Below are 22,688 nucleotides of genomic sequence, written 5' to 3'. Positions count from 1 at the left end.
TCATAAATGGATATTGGATTTTGCCAAATGCTTTTTCTGCATCAATTGATAGAAACATGATTCTCCCCCTTTGACTTGTTGATATATTGGATTACAATGGTTTATTTTGGAATGTTAAACCAATCATGCATGCCTGGCTAAACCCACTTGGCCTTAATTCATTTACTTTCAACATGATAAATAAAAAAAATATTCTGCAAAATTTCAATAATTGTAAAACCTATTACAATTTTTTGTGATTGAATATAACTTTATTTCTAATGAATCATTTAATACCATCTCATGCATGTCTGTCTGTTCATAAAATTAAATTAATTAAAATAGGCTTAGATGACAGTTCCACAAAGTAGGTTGAAAATTGGCTCCAGGTGGCTTCTCTTCACACGCCTGGTGTCTTATTTTGGTGATGCTTGATAGCTGGGAAGACACGAGTTGATAGTGGGCTCTTTTATATGCAGTATCTTTATTAATGATCTACAAAGGCTTCAGGGATGAATCTTAATGAAAATGAAAAATGAAAAGGATGAAAATTAATGAAAATCCCTGGTCTTTTCAGGGAAGTTACTAAATAGGCATAGAATGATACCAGAATGTCAAGCTGGAACTGGCTGGTCCCAAACAGTTAACTGGAGCAAAGGTCTTAATCGTTGTGGCAGGGTTGCAGTGCCAAGCAACATGGCAGGAGGAGGAATGAAATTCAGGAGTTGTTTTGCTTCCCTCGCTTGAAGTGAGAGTATCCAAGCGCCCTGCATGCCTCTCAGCATCTCTTCCTCCTTCTTTCTCTGTCTTGTAGTTCTTTTTCACTCTTTTCTCTCTCCCTCCCTCCCTTCCTTCCATCTCTCACTCCCTCTCTCTCTCTCACTTTTTCCCTCCCAAAGCACCTTTTCTCACCTTTTCCTGAAATGTCATTGACTACAGCATCCATAAGGCTGCTCTCCTCTTTAAGTCAATTTTTTAAAAATTGAAGTATAGTCAGTTACAATGTGTCAATTTCTGGTGTACAGCATAATGTACCAGTCATGCATATATATGTACACCTATATTTGTTTTCATAGTCTTTTCAATTAAAGGTTATTACAATATATTGAATATGGTTCCCTGTGTATACAGGAAAAGTTATTTTTATCTGTTTTTATATATAGTGGTTAACATTTGCAAATCTCAAACTGCCAGATTTATCCCTTCTCACTCAAAAGATTGTTTACTACGTCTTTGAGTCTGTTTCTTTTGTAGATGAGATCATTAGTGTCCTCTTCTTTTTTCCTTTTCTTTTTTTCTTTTTCCTTTCCTTTTAGATTCTATATATGAGTGATAGCATGTGGTATTTTTCTTTCTAAGAGAAGTAAGCTAGAAAGAGAAAGAAAAATATATGACATCACTCATAAAACCTATTATAATTTTAAGTACAACTTTATCATGTTTTAATCACTCTGATGTACCTCATTTAATAAATAGGTGTTTTAAATCTAAAAGATACTATCACCATCATTGAATTCCTATAATGAATTCATTACTATAATGAAATTGGTTACATCTATTTAAACATTTAGAAACTTGTAATTTTTTTGTAATATGTATTTATACGTTCTGCATTAAAAAATCTAGAAGATGAGGATTGTAAAAGTACTTGCTTTCCATATATTCTATTTAACTCCAAACAGCTAGCATCTGCTGGGTTGCTTTTTCTATGAATTACTTTAAATATATTTTCTTTTGTTTGTTTGTTTTTCTCCTTTACTTTGGGAGTAAAATATAATAAAGTGCCACATAGAACATCCAATTTCTTTGGTTTATTAATATTTATGATGTTTTCCCTGTATTTATCAAGAAATATACAATCCCCTATAGTTAGAGCCATTCAAACTAACAGTAGGAAATTTTAGTGTTGATAAAACTATTTATCATACAAACACTAAAATTATGTCTCCTGTAGTAACTGCCAATAAAAGAGTTGTGCATTAATCAGGTAATCAACAGACTTGTCAATAAAAAAGCAGCATTTGACAGGGTGATGTTACTGGAAGACCAAGTGGCTGAGGAATCAGAAACTAAGTAACTCAGCGAGTGACCTATTTATTTGACTTTAGACTACTCTAAAATTTTACATGAAGAAATACAAGGTAGAACCAAAATGCAGGAGGCTGCATATTGCTCATTTATGTAATTTGTTTTGTAAGATTAAAGGCTAGACTATTATTGTAGTAACCTTGTTTAATTTCTAAAACACTTACTCTACATTTCCTATCATAATCCTAATTGTTCCAAACTGGAAGAAAGTATTTGGAAAACATAAATCACAATATTATCCTTTCTCACAAACCTTGTTCATTATTATTTATTTTAAACTACTCTTTTTGGCAATACATTTTGGAGTATCTGTGTACCTAATTTGACCCAAACTATTCTAGGAATATAGCTACATGACTTAAATATTTCAGGCCAGCACAATTCTAAAAGGATAATTGCTACATCAAAGAAAACCTCATATTTTCATTCCAAATTATTTTATTCCAGATGATCAAATAATACTTCCACATACTCAATTTTTTAAAACATTTTTTATTGAGTTATAGTCATTTTACAATGTGTCAAATTCCAGTATAGAGCACAATATTTCAGTTATACATGAACATACATATATTCTTTGTCACATTTTTTCCACTGTGAGCTACCATGAGATCTTGTATATATTTCCCTGTGCTATAGAGTATAATCTTGTTTATCTATTCTGCATATGCCTGTCAGTATCTACAAATTTTGAACTCTCAGTCTCTCTCTTCCCACCCCCCTCCCCTTGGCAACCACAAGTTTGTATTCTATCCACATACTCACTTTAAAGGAAATAAGTATGAACATTGATTTTTTTTCATTTGTTTGCATTTTGTTGTTTGGAAATATTGTACCTTGCTTAATTTGTAAGTCAACAAAGCACATTTTTATGAGTCATAATGGCCCAAATTGTAATAGAAGAGTTCAAGTGATGCCTTTTCCATCATGAGAATTGTTCTATCAGGATTTATAGAAAGGGAAATATCAGCTCCCTCCCCAATGATCTACCTCAAAGGGAGGGCTGGCTCCCAGGTTGGCCCTGGGACCCTCCAGAGGGGGCCTCTGTTCCCTTATCCTGGTTTGGGGGTGGGTCACTCCAGCTACCCTGATGAATGGGTCTCTTCTCTCTTGGAGTCATCCCAGCCCCCTCTCACATGTAACAAGCTCTCACCCTAGTCCCTTTGCATGGCACCCTGATGAGTATTTAAAGCCAGTTTTGAAATGCCAAAAAAAAAAATTAATAAATAACAACAACAAAAACAATGTCAAGGCTGAGAGTTCTTTATGTTTTCCTAGAAATGCTAAGGTTTTATAATTGAAATTGTTCTTGGCATTGATTTCATTGTGTATATAATAATGTGTGTGTATATATATATATACACACACACTATAATATATAGTATAATGTTATATATAACATATATATTATGTTTGCTATGTAACATTCAATAACTTTAAAATGTGAATTTCCAGCTAATATTTACAAGATAGCAATAAGCTAATAACTCTCGCTAAAAATCTTCCAAGTATGTAGGGTTGTCCTTTCTTCTGCCCTCTTAAATACTACAGGCAATGACTGGTAGAGAACAGTACAAATTTATATTGTTTCTTTTAAGAAATAGTAAATCATTCAACAATGAGAATGAAATAATGCTTGCAAAGTATTTCTATTCCATATATAATGATAGAACAAAAAATCAAAATTTATGTCATGTCAAAATAAAGATTTTAAGACTTGTTGAAATACAGAAGTAATTCATTTGGTAACAGAAGTCATACTTTATTTTAAATGGAGCAAAAAATATTTAAAATCATGCACCCAGAAGTTAAAAACTACAAAGAAGCTTATTAAGAAGTCTTTCTATATGTCCTGAAAGAACAACTCTTATGATGGAAAAAGCATCATTTGAAGACCTCTTCTATTACAATTTGGACCACTATGACTCATAAAAATGTGCTTTGTTGACTTACAAGTTAAGAAGTCCTAGTTTTACCCACCTAAAATAAGAAAATGAAACACAGTTAAAGACTACTAGTATTGAAATTGGCATTATTATTGTTAAAAGTTTTATTTTATTAAGGTGAAATTAGTAAGGCAATTATAACCTTATTGAGATAATTTCATGTATTCAGGACATGTTAGCCATTAGCAAATCTACGCTTTGCATATTCACTCTGGTTGTGATGTTTTTATATTATTGTTAAGTAAAATGTTACAGACATATTTAAATCACCTTCCCCCTCTGATACCCCGCACCCTCTCCCCAGAGACAATAATTACTCTGAAGCTGGTGGGTGTTCTTATCTAGCAAGGGCATTAAAATGACTTTTGCATTGTTGACCAGAAAGTTGACAGATGGAAGGAAAGCCGAGATGGACACTGAAGACATGTGTGGGGGACCCACCAGAGGCAGGTTGGAAGGGGTGACTTCACCCTCTTCCACTAGAATCCAGAAGATGGTTAAGGACATTATTTTAAAAATGCACACATACTAAGAAACATGGGACTTGAGGGCCAATTACAGAATCACTTGGGTCAGAAGATAAAGTTGGCCTTGCTGGGGGTGGGGTGGGGGTGGTGAGGAGGCACTGTGGGCCAGGGGTGGGGTGGGGGCAGTGAGGAGGCACTGCAGGACTTTAGGGGGGACTTGGCAGCCGCCCAAGTGGCAGCCAGTGATGCATCTGTCAGGACACAGGCTTGACAGCCTCACTCAGACACCGGGTCAGTTCCATGTGGCTGTGTTCTTTGACCCAGAGCTGCATGGATGACTCACTCTGGACTGTCATCTCATGAAGGCTCAGCCTCCGAGAAATCTCAGGAAGTGAATGTTACCCAGGGCACCACACCTGCGGTGATGCGGGTCTGTCAGCTCACTTGTGCGTTTCTTCTCCGTGTACATACTTGAGTGCCCTGTGTGAGCACGCTGTGTGACCTAAGAGCATCATTTCAAATGTTGTGCCTTCTGGAGACATCTTTTCAGTAGCTGGTTCCTTTATGTAACATTCCCTGTGGAGATATTTCTGTTACTAACATACTCATCAAAAATTCATTCTAACCAAACTTGAGATGTCTGTAAGTGTGTCAGGGTATTTGACACATGTGGATTTAGGCCAACATGTTAAAATTATAAGAAAAAAACACTTCAGTCACTCAGAATATTCCTATTTGGGTTCAAAAGACTGTATTTCTTAAGCCACTGAATACTTTGTAAAGATTTATTTTCCACCTATTTCATTTATGTAAACTCCACAGCAAGAAATTATAAAGAACAAAGTCACAACTTCCCAAGTATTTGAGTAAACAAAGGGGCCTTTGTGATTCATCCTCACAATCTCCAATAAGTCTTTTTTTTTTTTTCTTAAAACATTCACACATTATCCTGGATGTGTCCTATAGAAGTGCCTGCAGTGGAATGAAGGCAGAAGCTTTCTCTGAGCTGTTTGCTGGTCACTGGAACAGAAATGATGAAGGAGTCTGTCCATTAGTTTTTCAACACAGTGCTCAATAGTGGTCAGAAATTGATGGCATGGCTGTGGAGGAAACTTATGATGTGGACAATAGCACTTTCAATAAAAGGGCTTTTGATTTTCTATGTGTCAAACTGTTATAATATTAGGGCATTTCTAAGTCAATGAAGGGTTAATGTAACATCATAAATTATATCTAAACAAGAGCCCCAAGCTTGCTCTATGTGGCAAGTGGTCCTTTTAGGTCAAATAAGCATCAACAAAAATCACAAGATGGTATATAGCTAACACAATGCAGGACCGCATTTATTTCACAGCCCCAAACAGACATGGATGTGGCATACTAAAGAGAATGAATTATAGGAGAATTAGAAATGAGTGATTCTCTGCTATGTAGATGGCAATTAAAGGGCATGGCCTGCTGCAGGCTTAGTCCTGAACTTGAAGCACGTCTCGATTTTTTTGGATGGAAATTCAGAGCAGACAAATGTTTCAGAGAGCTCTGTTAGGTCTTTCTTGAAAGCTGTCCTCTTCTGCCCATTACAGATCCCCCAGTCAACTTAAAGTTGCATCTCTCCTTTCACCTTTGTGATAGAATTTCGACAATTCTGTGGTGTAGTTAATCTTTTGGTATGAATAAATTATGACTACTCCAGCCAGCCTCCGCCCCATGCATTCTAACCCTTCGCCTTAGGCTACAGCCGAGGTCAGTAATTTACAGTGATTGTAAGGCTGCAATCCAAGCGTGGCCATGATGAAACCACACTCTTGCTGGTATTTCTAAGTTCCTCGTTGTCTGAAAACCTCCAAAAGACTTGTTCTCTGAGAGGAGGTCAAATTGTTAAGTTTTCAATTAACTAAAAAAAAAAAAAAAAGACTTTCACCCCCATCATCGGTAAGTGCAATTTAAAAAAGACAAATTCAATAAGATTTAATGAAGAACAGAAAGAATGCAATGAAAGAACACACTTTCCATTCTGTTTGTGCTTTTAATCCAAACTAGCCACATATATTACATCTTGCTTGGAGACTGTTTTGGGGGTGAATAGCCTTTTAAGCACACTTTGCAGGAGGAAAAAGATCCCAGGGTGCAATGGGCAATAGAATCTGCAGCCCCTGAGGAGAAACACAGGCTCATCTTCTGTCACAGAAGGTTCGCTTATGCTCAGAATCATGCCAAACAAAACCCCCAAGACGCCAGAGCAAAACACAGCTCCTCCGGGAGCAAAGCAAATTTGGGCGTGATTTGGCACCAAAAATCTGCAGATTTGGCACTATTCGGTGCTTGCATGTGAAACAAATGGGCTTCTGGGAGGGCAGGCTGCTCTGGCAGTCCCGGCAAAGAGCAATTTTCTGTCATTTAATGAAGGATGGAGAGAGTGCTTGATAAAGTAGCTGCTCATTACAAGTCTGTCTTTGCGTGTGTGTCTGGATGGCTGGCAGAGAAAATTGATGGAAAGGCAATCTCCCCAGTTCAATCTCCTTAGACAAGTTAGAATTGTTAAAAGCAATCTTATTTTATTGTGAATTCATTTTGACAGTACTTAACAAAGAATCAAGTGAACTAGCCACTTGCTGGTATTTCTTTCTTGCTAAAATAATGCAAAAATATTGAATTTGTTACAGGTTTTCAGGCTTGCTTTCAACTGTGTGTGCAACATAAAAACTATGTATATATATATATACGTGTGTATCTAATATGCATGTGTATACTTATCTATGCATGTAATTTTAGAATGATTTATAAAAGATCCAATTACTTTAAACTCTACCCATGAAATGTGTGTAATAGCTTTAGAAGTTCTATTCTAATATTCTATATTAAATACATAATATAATGGTGGGTGGTATTAGCCTAATAACTGTTATATTTACTTTTTGTCCTCAGTTTAAAAACTTTAACTGACACCATGAAAATAATAAGTGACTTACCACTTTCAGACATAAAAAAATGTGAACTTTAGTTAGATCAGATTTCTAGAAATCAATTAGATGAAATTTAAAAAAGTCAAAGTTGAATGCTAAATTATTTTAGTTTAGTTAATTTGAAACCATGTAAAAGGATCAGCAATTTCTACTTTTTTTAAGAACTAAAATATTAAGAAAACAGGGTTGCAAAGAACTGTGTACTGAGAAAAACATCAGGAATTTCTTTTTCTTAATAATAACCTAAAGATATGTCATTTTTTGCATTCTTTTTTATTGAAGTATAGTTATAGTGTTGTGTCAATGTTTGGTGTACAGCATAAAGTTTCAGTCATATATGTACATGTATATATTCCTTCCCATTTTCTTTTCCAATATATGTTACTACAAGATACTGAATATAGTTCCCTGTGCTTTACAGTAAGACCTTGTTGTTGTTTTAAAATCTATTTTATGTCTTGTAGTCTGTATCTGTAAATCTTGAATTGTCAATTTATCCCTTCCCATACCCTTCCCTCCTCCCTGGTAGCCATAAATTTGTTTTCTGTGTCTGTGAGTCTCTTTCTGTTTTGTAAACAAGTTCATTTGTGTCTTTTGTTTTTAGATTATATGTATAAGTGAAACCATATGGTATTTTTATTTCTGAACTTTTTTTGGTATATTGAGCGGGAGGTAATTACATTTGGTTAATTAATTATTTTAGTGGAAGTACTGGGGATTGAACCCATGTGACCTCAGAGGAGACCTGTGTCTGCCCCTTTGCCTGAGGCTTTTCATCGCAGAGAGACCACAGCATAGGTCTCTCTCCTCTCTGGATCCCTGGGCTGACTGGCTGGCTTGCGGTCAGGACAAGTTCCCGGGCACCTGATGAACTGGAGCGCCCAAGGATGTCTACACTGAGGAAGGTGCAAGCCGCCTGACCAAAGCCACGCAGGGACCCGGCGAGGTGCGCGGGAGCCATTGGAGGTTGGGGGTGGGGGAGGGATGCACGGCGAGACGGACAGCCGGGGTGCCTGGAGGGCGGCTGGGTGGGCGGCGGGACCCTGGGGCAGCCTTGCGTGGGACCCCGGCACCCGAGGCTCTCAGGGGTTCCCTAGCGATCACGAGCGGGGCTTCGCGGAGTGGTGACATTCTCCGCTTGGCCCCGCCATCTGGGGGACCCGCGGAGACCTCGGGAGGGGGCGCTGGTCGCCGAGGGGCTGCGCTCCCCGCTCAGGCTAGGCACAGCGAGGGAACAGGGGCAGCAGGTGCCTGGTGACTTTGAGGTCCTAGCCTCTGCCGCTGCTCCGACCTGCTCCAGCTCCTTGCAGCGTGGGGCTTTATGGCTGGCGCCTGCGCACTGGGCGCTCCGCGAGGCACCCCGCACGGGGGGCGGCGGGCACGCAGCGGCAATCTCAGGCACCTTGAGATCCCAGCCTTCCCGCACCTTACCCGCTGTTCCCGGCCGACAGTTTGTGGGCCGGGAGGTGCGTGTGCTCCCAGATCTCTGCTGCCAAGCGGGCTGGGCGGCCAGGGTGAATGCGCGCGCTGGGGTAACGGATCTGAGGTCTGGCGCTCCTGCAGGCGCTTGCCCCGCCCCTCTCCAGATGTCTCATGCTGGCCTCCCCCTCTGGGCGCTATGCGCTGTGCCTTCCAGGGCGCCCAGTTCGCAGGCGCCAGCCCTAAAGCTGGACGGTGCAAGGAGCTCCAGCGGGTCAGAGAGGTGGCAGCAGCGAGGATCCCTGGGCGGGCTGGCTGACGCGCGATCAGGCCAAGTCCCCGGGCACCTGCTGAACTGGAGTGCCCGAGGATGTCTACGGTGAGGAAGGTGCGAGCCACCTGGCCAAAGCCGCACGGGGACCCGGTGCCGTGGGCGGGAGCCATTGGGGGTTGGGAGGCGCGAGAGATGCGCAGAGAGATGGACAGCCTGGGAGCCTGGAGAGTGGCTTGGTGGGGGGCGGGGACTCTGGGGCAGCCTTGCGCAGGGCCAGGCACCCGAGGTTCCCAGGGGTGCCGGAGCGATCACGAGCGGGGCTTCTCGGAGAGGTGACATTCTCCGCTTGGCCACACCAGCTGTGCGCCCGCTCAGGCTAAGCACCGCAAGGGGATGAGGGCGGCAGCAAAATGTACCCCCTTCCCCCCGCCCCCAGCGCGGCTTGGACGCCGGCCGCCCCTTGGAATGGATGGAAGGCCCTGGGAGCCTGGGCTGTACCCAGGGGGTGCGAGGTGCCTGGATGGTGAGGGGCGCTGCTGGGAGGCGGGAGGAGTCACTCTTGCCGGGTGCCACGTCCGCGGTGAACAGGGTGCTGACAGACCGCGCCGGGAGGGTGGCCGCGGGCTCTCCAAGTGGAAGGGGAGTCCGGAGGCTTTTTTAGGGGCTGTTGCTGAGGGAGGCTCAGGATTCTGTAAGGAGATCCTCTGGCAGCAGCGGCTATTGCTGTTCTGGTGTGGCTGGCTAAGGGTAGCATAAAGATAGTTATTACAGTCTTCCCCGCGAAGGGTGGGGGCAGCAGACATGGTGGCCCCCTGCTGGGTGAGGTGGGTGCCTGCCCCCCACCCCAGTTGTGCGTTCTGTGCGGAGAGACGTGGAGCGGAGTGCCAGCTCAGCGTAGGCTGCGGAAAGAGTCGGGGGTGGAGAGGGGAGGCAGTGCTTAGAGCCCCGGGGCCCTGCGGGTTTGCATGGGGAGAGCAGTGAGAACCAGCCCCCGGGGGCGACCTGCTTCGGAAAGTCAGGAGAGGCTCCGTCGATGCTCGCTCTTTTCCCAAAAGTGTTCTGGCTTGCGTGTCTCTTCCCCCATAAATGGCGACTTCGCAGGTCTCCAAATTCGGAACTTATTGCAAGACTGGCTCCTATGGAGGAAAAATAAAGTGATTGGCAGGGATTCCTTTCTGTGATTAATGTTGCCAGTGCAGGCTGTGGGTGGTTTTGGAGCCTGAAATGTAAAGCGCAGCTGCGTTTTCTGTCCTCTGAGGAAGACTTCAGACAAGGGCTTTCCTGAGGGGCCCCAGCCCAGGGGTCTTGGGGCTTTGCTCACAGTAACCATGTGCCCTGGTGGACAGTGTGTCTGATTGGAACTTGTAGGCCTGGTAATCTGACTGCAAGAGGACTCTTATTTGCAAATGTGAATTTTTTTTAATTTTTTATTGATTTATAATCATTTTACAATGCTGTGTCAAATTCCAGCGTTCAGTACAATTTTTCAGTCATTCATGGACATATACACACTCATTGTCACATTTTTTTCTCTGTGATTTATCATAACATTTTGTGTATATTTCCCTGTGCTATACAGTGTAATCTTGTTTATCTATTCCAGCAAATGTGAATTAATTGTATTAGTTGTTAGAAAACCCTCTGGCGTTGCAGCATGACCCAAAGAAGCCCGAGAGCCTCATCCAAAAGGAGTCTTTCACTCCCTGAAAGCTAACACCGCAGAACCCTTTCCCTTTTCCCACACCTTGGAAGGAACAGCGTTTGGATTTGAGGTTAATGTACATTAAAAACACTATTTTGATTTTACTTTTTATATCCTCTGCAGAAGGTAATAGGTAACCAAAGCAAAAAATTGTGAAATGATGAATAAATGGCCATTTTTGGCAGGTCAAGTTGTTAACTCTGGTGTTTAAAAAAATGTCATTAATCAGAATTTTCCAGTAGCCAAATTGTCTGGTGTAGGCAACTAGGAGACTCACAGATGTAGCTCTGATAGTAATTGTAGACTGTGGGACTTTCTCATGGCTTGGAAGGGACGGACTTAGAATATTTTTCACCCCACATCTGGAAACATGACCAGCAGACCGTGAGGAGTACCCTGCCCAGGTATATCTGGGCTGGGAGGGCTGTGGACCCACTGAACAGGAACAGTACAAAACACTTCCACCCTGGAGCATACTGCCCCTATCCCCCACCACCTTGAGTGTCCATCCCAGGTCAGGAGTTCCACAAGTGGGGCCTTTATTCTCCCTGAGCACCTGTCAAGGGAGGCTGCTTTGTGTCTGTGAGCCCCCTTGCCCCCTTGTGGCTTCCGCTCACTGATTTCCTCTGCTCTTGGTTAAGAAGTCCATAAGTGTTGAATGAATTACCCAGGGATCAGGGTTAGCTTCAAGAACACGGTGAATTCTTTATCAGAGCATACAAAGTGATGATGTAATTGGAGGTTTCTCACCACAGAGATGATTTCTGAAATATGATGTTGAAGTTAGCTTTCAATGCTGTGATAATCATTTTCTCCCTTTCCTTCCAGAGAGCTTTGCACTTACAGTGTAGCTATCCTAAGTGGTGCTGCTGGAGACAGAAATAAACATGGGTTTATTTAGCAATGTTTTTGTGAGCTTTAGGTTTCCTGAGTTGTAAATGAATTAATAACAAAGTGTTTATTTCTGTGCAGTTCAGATTACTTTGCCTGACTTCTCCCCAGTGATGTAAATGTCTTCCTGTGGCAATCTATTGCTTCTCTTATTTTTGTCTATTTCATTTTTGAAATTAGTGGAAATTTCACATTAAATATTAAAAAGAAAAAAGCACTTTGCCAAATTTGAGTCACATTGGATTCTAAATACCCAGAATCCAACCAAATCTGAAACTAAATTCTAATATTTTAAAGATTGTTAGAGGATTTGTTATCTATGGTTTTCACAGAGTGTCTCCCATCATGTGCCTGCATGATGAAATTGAAGAAATGCTGTAATCCTTTTATATTTGAGGAAAAACTTAATGGTTTCTCAGTTATTCAAGGAGTTGAATGATATACAACACATTGATCATAGATTTTAAAGGGAAATTAATCAAATTTTTATTGACCCTTGGAATGGATATGCCATGTTCATTCACTGGACACAATAAAAATATGATTTATCATTTTGTCCAGATGAAAGTCATATTTCAAGCATTGGCACATATTGGTTATAAAAGAATTGTGGGCCACCAAACAAAAAGTTAGCAGGCAAAGCATTCTCTGTGGTTAAGAATCATTCTGATCAACCACAAGTTTACGTATAAGTTGTTTTTATTCAATAACCATCTTCCCAGCTGCTCACCAACTTTTCAAATAAGTACTGTTGTCTTTGGTCACAAAGCCTGATCTGGGTGATTTCATGTTTATTCACCACAAATGCTCTGGTTTCTGGGAGCTAAGCTGTAGGCCTCAGGATGGATGGTGAAGGTGCAGGGATGCAGACTCCTGTAACTCCTGCACCTGCTGTTAGAAGGGCAGTTATGTTTACTGCATGAGCCCCTTCCAGGGCTTAACAGCATCAACAAACAGTAAGTTTGAGTCAGTGTTTCTCTCCTGGGAAAGGCGGGGGAAGTCCACGTGCAAAGCCAGCTCTTCCTTTTTTTGCGTGGTTTGTGCACTGGCCTCACCTGTGATAAGAGCCCCAGTCAGGCAGCCTCTCAAGTGGTCCCTCACTCTCAGTCCCTTGTCCGGGGGGTGCCCATTTCTGGCTGTTCCCACACTTCCCATGAGGGGCTTCAGCTGGGTGAATCAGGGAACACATCTCCAGGTTAGACACTGATGGTTTCCATGCTGGGGTGGACTGTGTGTGTTCTTCAAGGCTCTGCCTTCCTTGGAGAGTCTCCAAGGAGTTGAGCTCACCAGTCTGATTAGGACAGCTTCCGTGGCCTGTGCGATCTGGCCTCCCAGGACAGCTGCACAGTGACTTCTCTGATGAGCCAGCCTGGCCCACTTTTAGGACCTGGCGGTGGTGGGCCCACTCTCTGCTTGGAGGTTGGGCTCCTAGTGGGCTGAGGAAGTCAGGACCCCACCCCTCTCCCAGGATTAAGTTTCCCCGTGAGGAACATGGGAATCTTGTTCTGTGGCCCCATGGGGTAAGCCATACCTGGCCTGGCCTCAGGAGAACACTGGAGCGCAGACTGTGGGGAGGGCAAGAGACACCACATCTCAGCACATCCTACAGCATGTCTCGTTCTGTTAAGACAGATACCACGTAGGCAGGTGGGTGAGATCAGGGTCCGTGGTACTGACATGCAGCGATGTCCCCAGAGACTGCTCGGACTGTGACTGGGCATGCGCATGCCATTCTCAGGCACTGCCTCAGCTGCTGTCCCTCCTTCACAGTTTTCCTCTGTTCTAGGTGTAGGATGTGCTTTGCAGAGTATTCAGTGTTTTCCCAGGAAGCCAGAATAGGCAGAACCCGGAGGTCAGTTTCTCACTGTCAGACTCGGTAAGGCATTTCCTTTGCTCCCAGATCTTCTGTTTGTCATGTTTACTCCACCTTTGGAAGCTCTTCATCCCTGTCTTCCCAGCCCACCCTATTTAACAGAGCCCTTGTCCACTCCACCTTGCTTGCTTTAGTTGTCTGTCCTTGAAACTTCTCCAGCTTTGCTTTTATGAAACATGTTACTAGAACTGCACCTGTTACCCTGGGGTCAGGAAGCATCAGGATTTTTACAGTTAGGGTGATGTTTTCTGATTTACTCCAAATATCTCTTTTGATAAGGGCTAGCATTTTGTCAGTGTTTTTTGGGCTGTCATATTTCCTCAGCCTGAGAGAGAGGTGAGTTATTCACTTTTAATCATCTGACTTGCTGAACTCTAGCAAATGTTCATACCTGTTACCATGTTTGAGGTATTAGCAGAGGTGGATGCTGGCAGTGATTACAGGTCTCTGTACTGCACAGTAAGTGGTTTAGCTGAATCAGTGACTGTCTTGTACCCAGTGTGACTTGTGACATGCCCTGTTGCGGTTTCCATGGAACTAGACTTGGGTAGTATGATATACTTGGATTGAGAATCTGTCTTATAGGCTATCAGTAATAAACTAAAGACCAACAGTAATCAGCTGGCTTTTATGTAAAAGAAGACAACATTGATGGATTGATATTTTAATGGCAGAAACAAAACTTCTGTCTATGTCAGGCTGGATTTAGGAAAAGCTTGTCCTTAGCATTTCTGTTGTTGGTGATACTGACCCTCCAACTGCGGCCCTGTGTCTCTCTTACTGTCTCTCAGCTGTTTGTCATAATTAGAAGGCATCTTATAAACTTATCCCGTGTAGCATGTTATGTGATAATCCCTTAAGATTTGTTATTCTTCAGCATATTTGCGTTTCAGTGCTAGTCCAAGAAATAATCAGAGTGACGACTCCCTGGTGCTGGAATGATTTTGGGGAATAGGATGGGAGTAGGCATACACTCTTCTGTTTCCTTGTGACGCTGGTTCTGCTAAGTGGATGCTCTCAGATGTGTTAAGTAACAAATATGTTGATACTTTGCTCTCATAACCTCACATGCTAACTTTTTCTAGTGTTTTTTTTTTAAATTGAAGTATAGTCAGTTGCAGTGTGTCAATTTCTGGTGTACAGCATAATGTCCCAGTCCTGTGTGTGTGTGTGTGTATATACATATGTACATATATTCATTTTTATATTCTTTTCCATTGAAGATTACTACAAGGTATTGAATATAGTTCCCTGTGCTACACAGAAGAAATTTGTTTTTTATCTAGTTTTAAAATTTGCAAATCTCAATCTTCCAAATTTACTAAATTTGTCCAAATTATCCTTGCTTGTCATGAGGACGAGTTCGGTGATTCACTGAGGTTTTCTCTGAAACTCCGGCTGCTCGAGTGGACAGTGCTCAATGGGAAACCTCTGGACTGTGCTAGTGCATCCAGCCCTCTGCATGAGCACCTGCTGCGGACAGCCTGCCATTTTCATGTGGTTTAAATTAGTATGGCATAAACAGCTGAATTCAGTAGGCTATTAACAAATCATCCAAGTTTTCATTCAACAAGATAGCTAGGTGGCCTTAAGCAGTGAGTTAAAAAAAAAACAACTTCAAACTCCGTAATTGGAGGATATTGAAAATGCTTCATATCAGCAGGCTGGTGTCAGAGTGCAATTCTACACTGAGTGTGGTCTGCACAGCTAATGCTCGTTGAGGGGCAGTTTTGGAGGGGTAAAACCAAAAAGATTTAGATCTTTCACTGAATCATTTTAATGTGCTTCTAAAGCAAATAATAATCTGTAAAAAGGTGGGAATAATACTGAATGGTCTCTACTATCGTGCAGATCTTTGCTGTCTTCAAGTTACTTTGCAGCTTGCTTAGGACTAATGCCTTTTTGGAGAAGAGATCTGTGAGATGTGTTTTGGATAAAATTTTGCAGTCCTGGCTGCTTGCCAGTTGAAATATCGCTTCAAAAATCCTTTTTATGATTTCAGGTGCATAGTTTACATTTAAAATGATACCCTAAGATATATTTTACACTTTCGTGGCGGGACGTGTTTCCAGATCTTGGCAAAGTCCTCAAAGAGCTCCTCTGTAGAAAGAGCTTTTTCTAACAGATGAGTGAGGTGGAGAGAGCAAAGCTGACACTTATCACTGTTTTCTATTATCGCTGTTTTCCTCCAGACCAGGATAGGTGGACAACAGAATCGTGTGGTCCTGCAGAAGCTGAAGCCCAACACTCTTTACACCATCACCCTGTCCTCCCTGTATCCTGATGTGAGTGGATGTCACGTGATGGGAAGACGCAAGACCAGTAAGTGAACCTGGACTCCTGTGGCTTTTTTAGTACCTATCATGGGGATGGAATCACATCTTCCATTGGAAACACTGGGGTGACATAGAGTTTTGCTAATCTTTTAAAATGCATGTTAATAATGCTCTCCATTGTTTTTGTTTGTTTTGTCTTTTTGGGAGAGTGGCAATAAGGTTTTCTTAATTTTTTAATGGAGGTACTGGGTATTGAACCCAAGACCTCGTGCATGCTAAGCATACTCTCTACCCCTGAGCTATACCCTCCACCCAAGATGTTAATTGATTTTTAATATCCTTAGTGGTCTTATCTGTCTCTGGTCTTGGAGAAAGGTGTTTATTACTTTTTAGGATAACACAGATGGAAAACAAACTATGCTCTGGGGCCAAAATACCTTGTGGAGGGATGAGACACGTACAAGATGATCACAGACCTTTTTTCCTCTATTTACTACTTTAGCAGGTATTTGGGGGGTGCCTACTACAGCGGTCCTGCTGTGTTCTAGGATTCCTGGGACCCCTCAGTAAACCTGGGCTTCGTGTGTGCTGATTTGTTAGGGTCACACGTGATGTGCTTTCTGTGCATTTCAGAACCTTTGAATACCATGAGGAACCTCAGAGTGTATGACCCTGCCACCAGCACTTTGAACGTTTGCTGGGACCATGCAGAGGGAAATCCTCATTGGTGCAAGCCTTTCTATGCACTAATAGCAGGTGGTCTGGAGGAGCTGGTCAGTATTCCCTGTAGGGAAAATTGTGTGTTAGTTTCAGCTGTAGATTACAAAGTGGAGATCAAGAGTTAGGCAACTTACCACAGTGCTGAATAAGTTCATGTTCCTTCAGTAGAACTTGACGGAGTGTAGTTTTTTGGGGTCTTAGGGCCTGGGTGACAGGGGCTTTGGGGTATTGGGGCTGGGGGATTGAATCATTCCAGGGACCTTTCAAGAAGGAGCTAGGCCGTGTGCAGAGAAGTCTTCATTGACTCTTAACAACAGTTTGTATGGGGGCACATCCTTGGGTCCCAATATTACAGAACCTGCTTCTTGACTTGGTCTTGTGTTAATGTTTTGAGTATTTTATTGGTTGAAGTATTATTTCTTGTACAAGTCTTTCAAATCAAGTACTTTACATTTTATTAAAATCTATAGGTGTCAATCCCTGGGAATCCGAATGATGCCATTCTTAGGAATCTGAAGCCAGATACCCCATACACCGTTACAGTGGTTCCCATTTATCCTGAGGGTGATGGAGGGCGTCCAGCAGACACTGGGAGGACATGGAAGTAAGAAGGCAGAAAAATTTACTTTTTTCATGATGCATTTTGCTTTTCAGTATAAAGGCCATATAGGCCTGTTAAAGAAAATTTGGGACATTCATAATGATGGGAGAAAAATATAACAATTGCCCATAGTTTACCTCCCAGCTCTCATCAGTTAATATTTTAGTGTATGAAATAAAAAATGTGTAATGACGTTCTTCTGAAATGATAACCTTAGGATATATAAGTGTGTATACAGTTATCAGTATTCTCTTTGACTGACAAAAGTTAATGGGTTTTGCTTTGTGCTTGATAAATTTGAGTGAAGCAGTGTTTTGTCACTGGCTTTCAGTGTCAGTTGTTGAAATATATTGGTCACATTACCTGATAGCACATTTCCCTATTTGCTGATGAAGTACTTTTTGGCGTTGAAAATCTGTGTGCTTTCATTTGCTGTTAACATGTTGAGAAACCAGTTTAGAGTGGTTTTACAATTCTTTGTAGTATTGTTTAAAGGCTTTGGTGCATACCTCTAAATTTTTTTTTTTTGGCTTAAAAATATACATGCTGATGGCTAAAAGAAAGCAAGTGTGGATGACTTCTTTTGGCAAAAGATTAGTAGTCTAGAAAAATGATGTTATTGGCTAAACTGGAGTTTGGGGTTAATACATGGATTTAATTTGCATGTCTTTCTAAGTCCCTATTTGGGCAGTTAATTGAGAACTGAGTGTATCTTTAATTTCTCCCTTTTTGCCTTTTCTTTGAATCACAGAAGACATTCAGTGTCTGTCTGTTGAATGAGAAGAAATGAATGATTGAAACCGGCTAACCTAGCTGCCCGGATTAGATGGGCGTTCTTGGTGTTGTCAGTTCTCATTTAGAGGCACAGATGATAGAATCCTCTTGTCTCTCTCTCCATGACCTGTGCCGGAAAACTGAAGCTTATTTTCTGATTTCTTGCCCTTGTCCCTTGTTCTTTTATGGCCAGCCCAGTACTACTGCCTTTACTACCTTGTTTTTATTGGCACCAACTTAGCTTCCATAAAGACCAAGGCCCTAGTTGGCTAAGTTTGGCTAAATTTGTATTTGGAGAGTTTTCATCTGCTTTTGTGTGTAGACAATTCAAAGTTTAAGGAAATCAGTATTTCTCCTACTACAGGGCAGAAGTTTGGGGTAGGTGATAGCTTGACATGTGTAAATAGACGTAAGAAATATGTGTTGCCTTTTCTTTTCTCAGCAATGAGAGGACTGGCCAGAAACGTCCAAGTATACAGTCCACCAAACAGCCGGGATGTTGGCTGGATCACGCCCCTGGCCGGTGCCGCAGCACCGCATTGTGTGCACTCCCCTGGCTGGCACAAGGCCCCCAGAACCTGTAAGTACTGTTGTCAGCTCAGAACTGGCAGAAGAATTTTGTAGATTTTACAGCGCCTCCTGCTGTGGTTGTGGCACAGGGCAGTAGATGAGTTGGTGTGGCCCTGGGTCACATGCACACTCATTTCCTGATGAACTTAGTCTCATGTTTGTGTCGTACTTGGCAGCCTGTGAGAACACAGGCCACAAACATGCCCACGTACAACGCTTAAGTGATTGCTTTTGATGAATTAAATTGTAAGGGTATCAACTGTAGGGTTAGTAAGCAAAAAATGAATTTGGGGAAAATGCAAATTAGCTATATGTGAGTTAAAAAAAAACCCAGTAGTAAATCCAAATCATTCATAGACCCTGTCAATATGGGCTTTCATTGTAACACACACGTCTTTGTTAGGAGCCTACCTGAAAGTTTGCCTTCATTGGCTCTTAACAGATTGCTAATCTATCTTAGTACTATTCCATTCTCTAAGTAGATTAATAATACAGAGAGCAGAAATGACTAATTTGAGTAGGAAGAGTAATACAGGACAGAAATAGACCCATAGACAGAGAATACAGACTTGTGGTTACCAGGGGGGTAGAGGGTGGGAAGGGATAGACTGGGATTTCAAAATTGTAGAATAGATAAACAAGATTACACTGTATAGCACAGGGAAATATACACAAAATGTTATGATAAATCACAGAGAAAAAAATGTGACAATGAGTGTGTATATGTCCATGAATGACTGAAAAATTGTGCTGAACACTGGAATTTGACACAACATTGTAAAATGATTATAAATCAATAAAAAATGTTAAAAAAAAAAAGAACATCTGAGGGAAAGTAAACTTACAAGACTTTACAAAAAGAAGCAGGGACCATGAACAAAGGTAAACACAACTTGAGGCTGTCCGAATGTTGACTTGCATCCTGTGTGTGGCAGGACGTATTCAGAGAACACTGCTCTTATCCACTGCCTGGAGTAGCTGTTTTAATAGAGAGGTCTCTCCCCAAGAAGTGTATCTTAGGTGTACATGTCTCTAACATTTGGGATGCTTTGGGGTCACTGTCATAAGCCCTGGATGTTGTATGTGAGAACCTTCCCCAGGAACCTAAATGGGAGGTTGTTGAAGTTGCTAAGGGTCAAGTGTGAGCTCACATTTAATGGAGAGGGAATTCATGAGGGTAAATTACATTCAGTGCTGTGGCCTGGGCAGCTCTCAAGAGGTAGCACAGAGGTTGACTTCTGCTGTGTCTGGGCTCAGCCCTTTACTATAAACGTTATAATGCTGACTAATAAAATACTCGGTAAGCTCTTGGGTTGTCGTCAGAATTTGTCAGGTCCTCCCCTCTAGATTGTGGTGCCAGGAAACACCCACACGGGGCACTTGGAGCAGCTGATTCCAGACGCACCCTATTCCGGGGATGTCATGGCCCTCCACTCAGATGGAAAGGGATTCCCGCCCCGCCCAGGGCCAAACACATGAGGCTGAAATCCTTTCCACCCAGTTCCGTTGTGACTCAGTGAGGAAGGCTGGACAGGTGGGTGGTGAGGGAGGGGTGCTAAAGCTGCCTTCACCTTGTGCAGGTGAGGGGAGGCCTCGCGCCTACTTCTGCCCGGGTTCCCCATGTTCACATTCAGGCTGAAGTCCCTCAGGGCTGAGTGAGTGTCACTGAGCCGTTTTCTCATCTGGGACCTTTGTTAAGGAGGTTTCTTCCCTTCTCCTGCCCTGCAGTGGGCCTTCTCACCAACTAGGCACTTTTGAAATGAGGTCTTGACTTCTCTGTTTCATTCAACAAGAAGTGGTCAGAGTATTTGTAATCCCTTTGTCTACCAGTCTGTACATTTAGGTTCCAACCTAGTCTCTGTCCCTAAAAGATCAGCATGTAACCATAGCTCTGAATAGAGCACCTTTTTTTAAACATTTTTTATTGAGTTATAGTCAGTTTAAAATGTATCAACTTCCAGTGTAGAGCACAATATTTCATTTACACATGAACATACATATATTCACTGTCACATTCTTTTTCGTTCTGAGCTACCATAAGATCTTGTATATATTTCCCTGTGCCATACAGTATAATCTTGTTTACCTGTTCTGCATATACTTGTCAGTATCTGCAAATTTCAAACTCCCAGTCTGTCCTTTCCCATCCCCCACCCCCTTGGCAACCACAAGTTTGTATTCTATGACTATGAGTCTGTTACTGTTTTGTATTTATATTTGTTTTTGTTTTTTTAAGATTCCACATATGAGCGATCTTATATGGTATTTTTCTTTCTCTTTCTGGCTTACTTCCCCAGGAGAGAGAGGGCAAGATGAGGAGAGGGTAGGCCCAGGGGAGGGCAGGCAAAGGACATGAGAGGCCCAGGTGACGGTAGGCCAGGACAGTACAGCCCCATGAGAGGGGAGGCCCAGGAGAGGGCAGGCCCAGGTGAGGGGAGGCCCAGTAGATAGTGGGCAGGACCAGGAGAGGGCAGGACAAGGAGCGGGAAGGACCAGGTGAGGGCAGGCCCAGGAGAGGGCAAGTCGAAGGGCAGGACAAGGTGTGTTCAGGCACAGTTGACGACAGGCACAGGAAAGGGCAGGTCCATGAGAGGGCAGACCCTGGTGAGGGCAGGAACATGAGAGAGCAAACCCAGGAGAGGGTTGGCCCAGGAAAGGTCAGAATCAGGTGAGGGCAGGCCCAGGTGAGGGCAGGCTCAGGTGAGCAAGGCCAAGGAGAGGGCAGGCCCAGGTGAGGGCAGGCCCAGGAAAATTCAGGAACAGGAGAGGGCAGGCCCAGGAGAAGTCCTATTAAACTTCGAAGAGATGACGTTGAGAGACAATGGGTATTTGAGTCTGGAATACAGGAGGGAGGTCTGGTTTGGAAATAGCAGTTTGGAAGTTATGAACTTGTAGATAATACATAAAGCCCTAAGGCTGATGTGGGTGGCAGCAGACAGTAGCAGAGGCCAGAAGACTGAGCCTCGGGGTGCTGTGTGCCAGCACTCAGGGACTGGGACTGAGAAGACTGGCCAGGGCCATGGGAGGAAACCAGAGCAGCCTGAGACCCGGGAAGCCCCGTGAGGAAAGGGCTTGAGGAAGTCGGGGAGAGCAGCGGTGGGAAGCGTGGCTGCCAGGCCGTGTGAGGAGAGGGCTGAGAGCTGCCCGTGGAGTCAGCACCTGGTGGGTGGTGGGGGACCCTGTCGTGAGCAGTTGCAGTCAGTGGACATGCTTGCTTGGATGGAAAATGAAAGGAATCAGAGGAAGCAAATGGGAACAGCTCCTTTGCAGGGGCAGTGCCAGAGAGCAGAGAGATGGGGCCGCAGCTGGAGGGTGAATACATCTTTGTTTTTTAAGATAAGGGAAATAACAGTGTATGCTAATAGAAAAGATAGGTTAAAAGGGTAAATTAGTAACACCACATTCACTTAGGTCAGGGGAATTGCAGGTGAGGGCAGGTATGGGCACAGAAATGCCCCTGAGAGAGTCAGCTTCAAAACACTTGCCAGGTCCAGTCCACTCAAGACCAGCTCCCAGGAGTGTCAGCCCCTTAGGAACTCTACCGCCCCCTGCAGTTTTGATCCTGGCAGGGCCAGAAGCCATAATTAGCCAGCTGAGGAAGGAAGGATGGAGTTAGGCAGGAAGAAGAGACCTGCCCTGCCTTCCACCCCTCCTGCAAGTGGTCAGCCAGCAGCGTGGCCTCGCTGAGTAACTGACGTGGTGTTTTCATAGTTACGTGATTAAAAAGCTCTCAAATATTATACCATGCTCCCAAATAAACCTTGGATTGATTAAAGATTTAATTGGTGGAAATTAAAGCAAAAAATAAAATAAAGTGAAGAAAGTGTGTAAACATAAGGCTGAGCCACAGAGCAGGGTCAGCAGACATACAGGAACACATTTTCATTTCATCTGGAGAGTGTGTATTGGTTTCTCAAGTTTGTACTTAATGATACACATTGCCACAATCTCTGAAACCATGAAAACAGCTTTCTGCTGTTTGCATCTGCTAAATTCCCTGGAGGCTGGCTGGGGCCCAGAGGGATGGGGAAAGGAATGAACTGAGGGATTAGGAGATGTAGAGATTTTTGGTGGGGAGCTCTCTGGGGGACTAGGCCTTCAGCATCCTGTGGTTCCACCCCACTCTAACCGCAGTTGCATACAAA

At 43.0% G+C, this 22,688-nt stretch overlaps 1 protein-coding gene across 10 annotated transcripts in view; it reads left to right on the top strand.

The window, feature by feature from the left end:
* LOC107035086 (ankyrin repeat domain-containing protein 26-like) overlaps nucleotides 1-22,688 on the top strand; it is a 111,723-nt gene that overhangs the window by 44,679 nt on the left and 44,356 nt on the right. For all 10 annotated transcript variants that reach the window (XM_072940883.1, XM_072940882.1, XM_072940881.1 and 7 more), the window contains 4 exons: nucleotides 15,795-15,924; nucleotides 16,512-16,651; nucleotides 17,069-17,202; nucleotides 18,416-18,553. In XM_072940883.1, coding sequence (XP_072796984.1) covers nucleotides 15,906-15,924; nucleotides 16,512-16,651; nucleotides 17,069-17,202; nucleotides 18,416-18,553 — 431 coding nt within the window. In that variant the 5' untranslated portion in view covers nucleotides 15,795-15,905. The remainder of the gene's footprint in view (nucleotides 1-15,794; nucleotides 15,925-16,511; nucleotides 16,652-17,068; nucleotides 17,203-18,415; nucleotides 18,554-22,688) is intronic.

This window comes from Vicugna pacos, chromosome 17, assembly GCF_048564905.1.
Source record: "Vicugna pacos chromosome 17, VicPac4, whole genome shotgun sequence".
Taxonomy (NCBI): Eukaryota; Metazoa; Chordata; class Mammalia; order Artiodactyla; family Camelidae; genus Vicugna; species Vicugna pacos.
Note: the sequence above shows the minus strand (reverse complement) of the source record. Positions and strands in the feature narration are given on the sequence as shown.